Source organism: Lasiosphaeria miniovina (genome assembly GCF_030549165.1).
Source record: "Lasiosphaeria miniovina strain SMH2392-1A chromosome Unknown B0T26scaffold_3, whole genome shotgun sequence".
Classification (NCBI taxonomy): domain Eukaryota; kingdom Fungi; phylum Ascomycota; class Sordariomycetes; order Sordariales; family Lasiosphaeriaceae; genus Lasiosphaeria; species Lasiosphaeria miniovina.
The window spans coordinates 5,765,405-5,776,884 of NW_026848222.1; the positions used below are offsets into that span (position 1 = coordinate 5,765,405).

General features: G+C 53.4%; 3 protein-coding genes across 3 annotated transcripts; 2 read left to right on the top strand and 1 right to left on the bottom strand.

Moving 5' to 3' along the window:
* Window positions 1–1,649: 1,649 nt before the first annotated feature.
* On the top strand, window positions 1,650–2,944 carry B0T26DRAFT_871197 (uncharacterized protein; the record flags this gene model as incomplete). The annotated part of the gene is made up of 4 exons (XM_060447919.1): window positions 1,650–1,832; window positions 1,944–2,128; window positions 2,188–2,835; window positions 2,917–2,944. The coding sequence occupies exons 1-4, from the start codon at window positions 1,680–1,682 to the stop codon at window positions 2,942–2,944; spliced, it is 1,014 nt and encodes a 337-aa protein (XP_060299240.1). The 5' UTR covers window positions 1,650–1,679.
* A 2,731-nt stretch (window positions 2,945–5,675) lies between these two features.
* B0T26DRAFT_642579 (uncharacterized protein) lies at window positions 5,676–6,967 on the bottom strand (the record flags this gene model as incomplete). The annotated part of the gene is made up of 5 exons (XM_060437456.1): window positions 5,676–5,719; window positions 5,777–5,955; window positions 6,011–6,223; window positions 6,308–6,504; window positions 6,560–6,967. The coding sequence occupies 5 exons, from the start codon at window positions 6,965–6,967 to the stop codon at window positions 5,676–5,678; spliced, it is 1,041 nt and encodes a 346-aa protein (XP_060299241.1).
* Window positions 6,968–10,230: 3,263 nt separating this feature from the next.
* B0T26DRAFT_674903 (uncharacterized protein) lies at window positions 10,231–11,138 on the top strand (the record flags this gene model as incomplete). The annotated part of the gene is made up of 3 exons (XM_060439760.1): window positions 10,231–10,612; window positions 10,932–10,999; window positions 11,100–11,138. 3 exons carry the CDS (start codon window positions 10,231–10,233, stop codon window positions 11,136–11,138), a joined length of 489 nt encoding a protein of 162 aa, XP_060299242.1.
* Window positions 11,139–11,480: the final 342 nt, after the last annotated feature.

An 11,480-nucleotide genomic window follows, 5' to 3' on the forward strand; every position in this document is an offset into this window, starting at 1 on the left:
CTTTTTGACCAAGGTTCAACTCCACATCCAATGGAATTGGGTTTTAGCGTACCCCACTAACTTTGAGTATGAAAACTCGGCCCACCCGTTTGCAAAAAAACACCATAGATAGCAAGCAGCCCAGCATTCATCGCCACGAGAAGTCGGCAAGCCCAAGCCAAGCCAGCTCCATAGTCCACCCCCTTTAGCGAACAGTGCACTGCCGAGGCTGGCGCCTCAATTGGTCGAAAGCTACATAACATCGTGTCGTCTGCGGGCGTGGCGGCAGAGCAGAGTGTGCTGCTGTTGCTGCTCACTAAGAGAAGTGTTCTGAGCTACGCAAAAGTACCCATGGCAACGAAAAAGGACGCGCGTCAGAGTTGTGGACCGTTGGAACCTAGGACAAGGCATACTGCTCCAAGTTGACTCCTACCATAGCAGGATTCGGGTCTGAAGCCCGCATCCTTGGGACTAACCTGGGATCCATGTCTAAGGGGACAGGATTTGTGAACCTGTCCGAGAAGGAGGCCCCAAGGTAGCCTCTCGGCTAAAGTTTCCATGATCTCTAAGGTATAGAAAGAAGCCGTCAGGGAGTAACAAAGTGAAGCGTCCCAGAAATGGGACGCTTCAGGACTTAGAGGGCTGCTCAGCTAAAGGGTGAGCAGAAAGCTGAGCCAGGTTGATGAGGACTGATGCTAGGCTGAGCCGCAGTTGAGCCGGGAGGGAAGGATCTAATAGGTGGCTATATGCGCTACCCAAAAAGTCGCAAGAGTTTCGTCTGATGATACCACCATAAACGCAGACGAAACTTAAGCGCTCCAAAATCTGTTTTTGGATGCAGAGCTGAGCTCTTGCCGCTTTAGGGCTAAGTGAGGGCTGATTGTGGTTGCGCCTCCCTAACCGTGTATCCCGTACGACCCTCCAGGCCTCTCCTGTTGCTAGGATTCCCTTATCATTACAAAGGACTAGGCTTTTTATCTAGTTTTATCTTCATTATCTTACTTAGCCTTAGTCTTCTTGTTCTAGTAGTAGTTAAAATGTTTATACTAGTTAGGTAGGTACGTTAGGTTAGGAATAAAAAGTGAATCGAAGTAGTAGGATATAAGTTTTAGTAGAAAGACTAGCTGAAGAGAGAATATATCAAAGATATATATAAGAATAACTGGGAGTAATACAACAGCACAAAGGAGAACGAGCGAGGACAGGAGGAATAGTGTTACGGTTTACAGGGTGGCCGCTAAGGAGGACAAGAGACTCGCTAATAGGCACGTGAGTACCATTAGGGAGAACGGGCTCAGGCTTACTTAAGTAGCGAGACCGCCTATATAAGTCGGGACTCGAGGACTTAGAAGAGGGAATAACAAGAATCTGATTATTAACAAACATATACTATGACTGTCTCGTGACGCTTCACACTGGGAATGTCTCCCTTAACTTCTCATTTGTTTACCTTGACATCCACAGCAGGACCATCACCATCTGGGAGGCAAACCCTAACAAATAGCAGTTATATGTAGGTGGATTAGTTAGAATACTCGATTTGTCTGTTAAAACAGTCCCTGACTATAAAGATGAAAGCTATGCCGGAACAGCCCGACAAACCCCCAGAGACGGAAACTAAATGGACATCCCCGGCAGCGACAAAGGCGTGGCTTGTCCTGTTTGTCCATGCAGCGTGTTGCGTCTCACTTGCGCTGGCCATGGCGCTTGGGCTCGACGGATACAAGGCAGGCGGCGGGTCTAACCCACACTATGTCGACGGCAAACTGCTTCTTCGAGTTAGCGACATCACGACCATGATCTCGGTAGCCCTCGTTGCCATCAAGGTCATCACCGGCTTCCGGTCCGCCGTCGTCTAGTGGGCCTTTGCTCGGTATATGCTGGCCCACAAGACGCGGACCGTGCCGCGTACGCGGACGACTGTGTTCAAAATTATCCGGTGGAAATTGCTGCCTGGGCTCCAGAACCTGCAGGATATACCGAGAGACTTTCCCAGCTGGGCAATATTGGCTGCCGCGATCGCTGTCATGATCCAGGCCTACACCAGCCCCGCCCTGACTGGCTCGGTCAACTGGGACGCGTCCTTCCATATTTCTCATGACGCCGTCTCCCTAAGCTCGGTCGACCCCGATACGGATTTCAGCTCGTGGTATTAGTACAACCGCCAAGGGTATTTCGATAAGAGAGCGTATCTCAGGGCCGCGGCAGGCTATGCCAACTTGGCTGGGACGGCCCGTCCACCGTCGACGGCCAAGGCAGGTCAACCTCAGGAAACGGGCGTCGCCACGTGGTTAATGACATTGGGTTGCCTCGCAACTCGGTTCTCGTCCATGTCACGCTTCCATGCATCAACGTTAGCAATATTTGCTGGCACCAACCTGCCGATGAGCTGACGGGCGACGAGTGGAGTAAAACTAGTGGCGACGATTTAACATTGGTCGATGATGATTCGTTCGGATACTACCGAGCAGGCGCTACCCTCGCGTACGACGGAAACAATCTCCGCCATGATCTCAACACGAGTGACACCAGCACGGCGACTGCACAACTACCAGCGGCGAACAAGTTCTCCGGTACCATGACTGTGGCCCTCGTGACCGCTCGAAGGACCTACTCACTAGATTCTCCCTGTGAACAGCTCAACAAAACCAAGTTCGGTGATATGTGCAAATTGCCGTTGCCCTACTTGATGGAGACGACGAGAAGTACTTCCGCAAACGAAAACTGTTTTCTGCTTGGCAAGATCGACTTCGTCGCGGTGACTAAGAGCAGCCTCGCGACCTACATTAGCCCCCGCGTTGTCGAGGACATTACGCCAAGGAAAAGGTTGCAATGTGGAAGAGGCCAAGAGGGTGGGTGCGTGGGGGGTTTGATTGACTCCTGTCCCTGTGAAATCTGAGCAGGTATCTTTCTAATTTCCTGACCCCTTCGACTCAGACTCCAAAATGCCGCTGCAAGCCTGTAAACACTCACTATTACGGGAAATATGTCGGCTCGTTTCCGTCTTATAAATGGCGCGATCGGGCCACGCACGGTTCAGCCAGCTCCCGCGACCATTTATAATCAACACACAAATGAGCCGACCCAATTGCCACAGCGGCGTTCGTTCGTTCACAATAGTATCTTACAGTACGAGTCAAACGGGCCAGGAAACGAGAAAGATGTATAGGCATAAATATATCGGGATTTCACAGCCCTTCAAGCTAATTACACCACCGTCGACCAAGCCTTCTACGCAACAACATCACCAAGACTCGAGCAACACCCACACTTGCATCTTATCAATAAGGACCTCCTCTAAATATCTACCAGAAACCCCCTAGCAGCCGCTATGTGCGGAGCATGGATTTTCAAATGGCCCTGCGGGAGGCAGAAGACCCGCTATCCGCGCCCCCATGCTCAGTCATAGCGGGAACGTCAAAAACTATTGCTCGACCACCACCTTTCCCGAGACCGGGAAGTGCCCTTATGCAGACAGACTGCGCGACATGCACCCGCTTACTTCATAGAAGGTGAATGGCCTGCCCTACTCCCGATCAGAGGACCGGCATCGCTCTCGGCTTTCCCTTTGGACCACTCCTTAGAAAATCACATTCTTTTGCCCTGAACAGAGATTCCCAGGTCGGTGCACGTAGTAGTGTGTGTTGGAGGAAGGGTGGGCTCTTCAGCCTTGGCTACCCTCGTGTCTTGATCTAGCTCTCGCTGGACAAAGCAATGGATGCTTGGATTCCAGGTTAACTCAGTTAATAGCAGATGTATTAATTACGTCAATGAGGCCTTCCTCAAGGTGGGGCTTCCGCAGTTAGATTTATCACAAAAGTGAAATGGTTCATACCCATCACCACATACACATTAAAAGGTCTCAAAAGCAAATAGATAAACTTGACATGGTGATAGCCATTCATCACCAAACCGGCCCTGTTCAAGATGAATATTCTAGTGGCTGCAGGTGTTATTCGTCGTAGGTAGATTATTGGCAATCCAAGAGTTGGCGTTGGGAAGCTTTTCAGCACAGCTGCCGAGGAGGGGGTAGGTGACGCAATCGGTTCGGCGGTAATTAGAGTGCCCAAATTGACGGCGACAGCCCTCGGGTTAATTAGGACCGAGAGGCTCTCATTGCCGCGCATTGCAAGAGCCAGTCACGCGGGACTCGACGCGGAGGACGAGACATGGATTTAGGACTTCTAGAAGCCAGCAGAATGTCTCTTCGCTACCTACCGCTTGTCTAGCTACGCACGTAGTTGTTTATTTCGTTTTCCAACCAAACTTCCCCAACCGCTTAGCCCTGGCAGTGGCACAGCAGGCACCCCGTGTTGGTGTTGGCCTACGTATATGCAAGTTTCCGGGTTTAGGCAGAATACGATATGGATCCCAAGGTAAAGTGCTTTTCTCTTAGCAGTTGGTTACGTCGCTGTGCCTGTCCCCTCGCTAGCGCTTGGTGGGCTAGCCAGATGTGGTTCTCGCCGTGATAGCTGGTGTATGTGCTGGCTTGATTGGAGAAGCGGCCTGTGAGGAATGGATTACACTCGATTTCATACGCAGAAGTGATTCAATTGTTGGAGACCCGAGTCTGGTGTGCGCGGCTCTTTTGATTACCGTCCGACGACACCAGTATGTGAAGAGTCAAGCTCCATCTCGTATCTATTTCTATTCCCGTTTAAGAAATCAGCTCATCCAAGTTCCCCCCCGTCGGTTGAAAATGCCGAGCCATGGTGGATGGAGGAAACATGACAGCGGGAAACCGAGGGGACATTCCACCACGACGAACCAGAAAGAAGGATCCCCCACCCCCGCAACGCAATATGAACAGCTGCAGATAGATGAAGTGCAAAAGCCTTGGCAGCCCCCCGGGACTCGGTACCTCCAGCGTCATATACGTAATATCGTGGCTGTAGTTCGGTACATGCACGCCCCATGCACACCACGACTGTGGAATCTGTGGGATTGCTGCCACGTTCTGCGTCTATGTCCACGTCTCGTTCGCAACCAAGAAAAACCGTTTCCTAGACGATAGCGGTGGTGGTCTGACGCTAATAATCAATACAACGTCGGTTGAACTTATGTGTGTGAAAAACATGGTTCGAGGGAAAAGGGGGTGAGCATTCATTGGATTCATGAGATTTCACAGATTTTGCAAGGAGACAGACGCCCACGACACTAGGGACAACAGTGAAATATATGGCTAGTGCTATGGATGGTGGGTAAATAAAATAAAATGAGGATACGAAAAATAAGGGCGTAGGAATAAATCGTACATGAAGGCGGGAGAGAGAAAAAAAGATGTTGTTGATGTTGTTGTTCGGGGGGTGGAAGGGAAATTCACATCTCGAGCTTTGTCGCCTTTGCCGCTGCTGCTGGCTTGGGAAGAAGCGGCCAGCGAAAAAAAAAGGGGGAGAAGAAAACCTGCCCTCACTCTCCCCAAACAGACAGACAGAATATTATTCTTTTTTTTTTCTTCCTTTCTTTCTTTCCTGTTTCGCTTCTTTTCTCCCCTGCTGCCCAAGAGTGAAAGAGTAAGAGAGCAAGACACCCCCCTCGTCCTTCCCTGCTGGCTACCCGTCTTCCCAACACAGCGGGCAACAGCAGTGGCCTCTCTCCGCGACTCTGGCGCCTCGCGAGAGACGTCAGACAGACACCGAGGGGCGTTCTCGTCCTCGTCCTCGTCCTCCGCCCCCACCCCGCGCGCAACGGCGAGTCTAGGCCTTGATGGCCATCTCGCCCATTGGCAGAGCCTTGAGCCCTGTTTTTTGTGTGTTAGTACTTTTGCTCTGTGCAGATCTGAGAGAGGAAAACTCACAGCCATCGACCGTCTCGGGAGCCTGCTGCTTGATGTTGCAGGCGTTGTACTTCGCGGGCGTCTGGGCGGTGAGGCCGGCGGCCGGGCAGTCTTTGTTGAGGTTGCAGTTCTTGTCCATGGCCTTCTGCAGCGAGTCCCCCTTCCAGCCGAAGACGTAGTCGCCGTGGGCGGCAGCGCCACTTTAATTATACTCTGTCAGTTTCTGCTGTTGAAAGTCAGGAGGGGAGAACGTACCCGAGGTTCATGCTGTACATGAGGGCCGGGCCGGAGTCGGGCCAGATGCTCTTGTCCATGAAGGACGACACGTTCCACATCAGCTCGTACATGACCTGGGGCAGCTTGACGGGATGCGTCGACGGGCACGAGCCGCCGCCGCTGGCGCCGGAGCCGCTGTAGGTGACGTGCGACTTGTGATCGGGCGAGTCGAGGTTCTTGCCGTCCCAGCATCTGTTTCCAGGGGGTCAGTATTAGAATCAGAAAGAGAGAGAGAGAGAGAGAGAGAGAGAGAGAGAAAGAGAGAGAGGCACATACGCGGGGAAGATGATGGTCTGGCGGATCATCTTGCACTTGGTGTCCTGGGGAATGTCGACCGTGTCGGAGCCGGAGCAGGGAGCGCCGCCGACGAACGTGTTGTCGTTGGTCGACGTCCAGCAGCGATGGCAGATGTTGCCCTTGGACACCTTGCTGTTATCTGTGTTTGCGGCGTTGCCGGCAAGCATGCGGAAGCCCTGCATAGGGGTGTCAGCCGCCAATGTTTACTTTTGCTAGAAGGGCGATAATTACCTGCTTGAAGGCGGTGACCTTGCCGCTGGGAATGTAGTAGACGTCGAGGCCGCCATTGTTGACCAGCTGGCCCTGGGGCCCGCCGTTGCCGACCTGGGGCACGCGCTTGTAGGTGCCGTTCTTGGCCTTGAAGAACATGACGGCGGTCCAGTAGTTGGACAGATCCTCGTTGAAGGTGCACGACGTGCACGACGACTGGGCCGCGAGGTCGTGCTTGCTAATGTCCATGGTCAGGTTGAACGAGTTGCCGCCGACGATCTGGTGCAGATGCGGCGTGTACCGCACGCCCGGGTTGACCAGGGGGTCGATGCGGTCGACGACGAGCTGCGAGCACGCGAACCGCAGCATGTTCTGCGCCGCCACCCCGTTGGCCAGCAGCGCCACGGCGAGGGTGGCCCACGAATGCATCTTTGCTTTCTCTCTTTTCTCTTCCTTCTTTCTGCTTTCTTGTCTCGATTGCTGGGGAACAGCCGACTGGACTCTCGCTCTGGGACTGACTGACTGTGCTCGGCCAAAAAGAAGGGCTGGCTGCAGGTGAGGGTGAGGTGGTAAAGAGGGAAGGAGAAAGGCGAGAAACCAGGATAGCTTCAGGGGGGATGATGTCGTACCAGGCACTTATACTGTTGCCCTTTGCCCCCAGACTCTGTCTGCCCTTTCGTCCCTTCACTAATCATCCCCCCCCCTGCCCCTATTCAATCTACAGACTGAACATGGCCCGCGACGACCCGGTCGACAAGGCAGCGCTGCGTTCAGGCTCGTGGCAAGTGCTAACTGCCGATGCTACGGAACAAGTTGGAACGTCTTCGGTCATCTGGCTATAATATAAGTGATTGGGTTGGGCGTGTCGTGGCCGTTATTAGCGCCATTGCCGCATTCGTCGACAATTGCCGGAGCTCCGGCATGCCTGCGCGCCGTGTAAATGAACCAACTAGGTATTGTTTTTCTTTTCTGTCTGTTCCTTTTTCATTTCCCCTTCCCCACGGCACACAGGCTGCTTGCTTGTTTGCTTGCCCTGGCCACGCGCCGAGACAGGGATTAGCCCGCCCCTCCCCCATATTCATATTGAGCCTCCCGGGTAAAAGCAGGCAGGCCCACGCCAGTATATTACTCTTTGTGGTCACGCTCGTGGGCCCGCCGCCTGCTAACTGCCCTCCAGTAGGCTCGACCTATTTGGCCGTCATTGCTCCCCACACGCTCGGTCAAATCAGAGGCGCAGCGGCAAAGAACCCGAGCAGTGAGTGACGCACGGAAACTGCCCGAACCAGCTATTCTTGTCTCCGGGGGGACTCGGGAACGTGGAGTCCGCCGTCTGGGGCAGGGGAAAGGGCAGCCTGGGGTCTGGGGGAGATCGGTCTGCGGGAGCAGTCTGGGGGGGCAGTCTGGGGGAGCAGTCTGGGGTGTGGACTGTAGAGGACAGCCTTGCCCCTTTTCGAAATTCAAACCCGCCTGAGCCGCCCCGGGCCTACGAAGCATATTGAGAGACGAATATCGTCGTCTGGATATGGCTGGCACTAAGTACAGCAGGGTGGCGACACGGCAGTAGCACCTTGCACGTGGTCGGGTCTGCTTTATTCTTTCTCTTGAATGGTTTCCTAGCTCACACAAGTTCTTCGCCGTCCGCATTCGACATTCATTTTTCGGTATGGGACCCAACAGGACCTGGCTTACACCAATCCAGCCAAGGTAAATAAACAGTCGAGACCGAGACACAGACACAGACCCAGACCTGGTCGCCTCCCTGCCAATTATCACGTCGCACCCCCGGCGCCGCTGGTTTCCGCGCTCGGATCTTGTGCCTATTGTCCAGAGGCTAATTGCTGGTGTGCCGCCCGCTGCATCGCCATTCAGAAAGGGACAGGGATTTCAATCCACGGTGTCACGTAATTATTCAGCCCGCAGCAGCCCAGGGCGTCACCGATCCTCCAGGAGGCGTCCGGGGATTTCTTTTTTGTTCTAGTTGTTTTTTCCTTTCTGACAGCAGACCGCGGCGATTAATTACCTACCCCAGGGCGGTAAGATAGTTGGACATGGCCAGCAATGAATGGCGACTTGTCTGCGGGCCAAGAAAGTGCCGTTGCCAGTCCAAGTCTTCCCGGAATCTCCTCTCCCAACCCCCCCCCCCTTCTCCTATTCCGTGCACCGCGGCCAGCCATATATTTGATGGTGTCCACATTGCCTGCGCGCTATGTCCCGCGGGAGAGAATAGACTAGCAGAGAAGCATTCTGCCGCTTCTAGAAGTCCCAGACGGCTCCGCGTCGAGGCCCGCGTGACTGGCCTGGACACCCGCGGCAATTAGAGCCTCTCGGTCCCAGCCCGAGGATTGACACCATCCATCTGGTCACTGTAGTGTAGCACCGAGCGCGCCACCGGCATGTGCTAGCTGTCATACCTGGCCGACTGTCTCGCCTGGTTCCACTTGACAGAAAATGAGGAAAAAAGAAGACTCGCATGTTTAAGAGCGCGGGGGGTTTTTTATCTCCCGTCGAGGGTCCCGGTTCTCAGACATGATCGCCGCGCTGTTTGGTAGATGAAAGCCCGGCCCGCTCACAAAACTGGGGGCCCCTTGGTCGATCTAGATCGTCCTTCCGTATTCAAATCCTGGCTTGCTCCACGAAAATTACCTGCTCTCCGCCCCCCCTCAGCCTTGGTAGCTGTGGTGAGAAGCCTCCGCCCGCCAACGCTCGGATTGCCGATAACGATGGTGCATGACAAATACCTGCAGCCTGTATATCGCTAAGCGAGGTGTTTCCGGGATATTAGCTGCCTGTCGACGATGAAATTTGCATCCGCTTGCTGTTGGGGCTAGAGGGGGTGGGAGGCTGAAGAACAAGAAGCTGTCTCCTTTTGTCTTGTCTGCCTAATTTAGAGTCAAGGGGAAGTGATTTCCTCAATAGTTTTCTCTCATAGTAAGTAATGATCATTCTCTCTCTCTTTTAATCATGTTACCGAAATATCTTGACAAAGGTAAGCCCTTATAACCTCTGCGGCTACCCATCTAGCGGCCTCAGATGCGACAATAGAATCGGTTGAAAATGCATTTACCTCTTGCTGCTCTCCAAACACGTGAACTAATTGTGAAAAGGCCGGACCATAGAGATCAGCCGCGCGATGGACTGTACTTGCGAGCTGGCTTGCTTTATGCCGTGCGAGATTTGCATGCAGCTTCCCGCCAGACATGTCTTCTAAATGCTCACAGATGTATTTCTTTCAGATGGACAGGTGATTGATCCCACCTAGCACAAAGATTGATGGTTCAGAATCTATCTGTTTCTATTCAACAAGACATACCTACTTGGTCCTCCTCGCACTTCGACACGCTGTTTTCTTTCTTCAGCGCCAGTGCTTGCATATGGAAATATGTATGTTGGCTGTCAAACTTTCTTTCACACTAGCAAATGCTTGACGGGATCGGGATGGCAATCTGACAAACAGAATGAAGCTCTGCTTTCTGGCCTCGTCTCCAAAGCCGTTTCTTGACCTTGTCTTCACTTCCATTAGTAGCACTTGACATGCCTGAGCAGTTCAACTCGGAACCCGGAAGTACTTATTAGGGCCAGCAGTCCCCTGATTTCATTCCATTTGAATTGTCCATCGTCTGTCCGCCGCTCACGTGCACAAGTAAGTCTTGGATAACTAACCAGTTTCGGCATCCACCACATCAGCAATCATCATGGCCGTCAGATTAGCTATAATCATGAACACCCATGAGGGCAGGAGAATCAATACGGACAAAAACGCCGTCGAGGGCAACGACGCCAACACGAGCAACGACGCCAACAAGGGCGAGAACCCCCAGCAACCCCCGTTCTCTTCCAATGCTCCGGAGGACCGAACAGCCGGATCCGACGGCGGCGAGGATGTCACGATGAAAGATGACGACGACGACATCATAATGAAGAACCCCAAAAAAGAGATGGACAGACTCGAGCAATTCCACAGGCCCCTGTCACCTTCCCCGCGGAGACATATCCTCAGCCCACCCGCCGGCCAGTCGAGCCCTCTCTTCAACTCATTCACCAACCAGCCAAGCCCTCTTTTCAACCCACCGGCCGGTCAGTCGAGTCATCTCTTCAGCCCACCGGCCGCCCAACCTAGCTCTCTCTTTGGCCCGCCCGCCGCCCAGCCGAGCTCTCTCTTGAGCCCACCAGCCGGCCAACAGAGCCGTCACTTCATGCCATTGCCAGGCACCGCCGGCGAGCCGAGCACCTTTGCAGGTTGGCGGGGGACATTCGGGAAAGAGAAATCCTTTCCACCTGGATGCAAATCCCCCGCAGTAATACCTTTGCAGAATTCTGCGGTAGGAAATGCGCGTACAGAGCCCAAGGAAAGTCCTCTTCTCCCGCCAGGAAACAAGGGGCTGGCGTCTTCTAGGTGGGCCCGGCCCGGAGACTATCCGGAGGGAAGGGAGTGAGCGAGTGGCCATGCATGATGAGGTGGAGGTAGGTGCTTGGTCCGAGACGGAAACGGTGGGGTCAGATTGGGGAGGTTGAGAGGCTGTTTTGAGACTTGGTATGGACTTGGTATGGACTTGGAAGGAAGGGGGTGCTCGTGTCGTTCACGCGGCCCTACTGGTGGTGAGTTTGTATTTTCAACAGGGGAGTTATCGTGTATAATAAAATCACAATGCCATTCATTGCATGTGGCTCTGAGATGGTTGGACAAGGCTTGGTAGTTATCCGAAAGAGACGAGAGAGTAGCAAGGTGATTTGGAAGTGACATGATACTCAGTAGCCAATACATCGGAAGCCAAGGTAAGATAGCATTTGTAAAGTGAGAAAATTGTCAAGTATGTTGACTCACACCGGCCTCACCTCATCCCCCTTCTTCATTTCTCCCGTCCCTTCCACCACTACACAAACCCGATCAAGCTCCAAGTGAGGCTCGGAAAGATGTGCGGCGGCAGTGGCAACAGCCGATCCG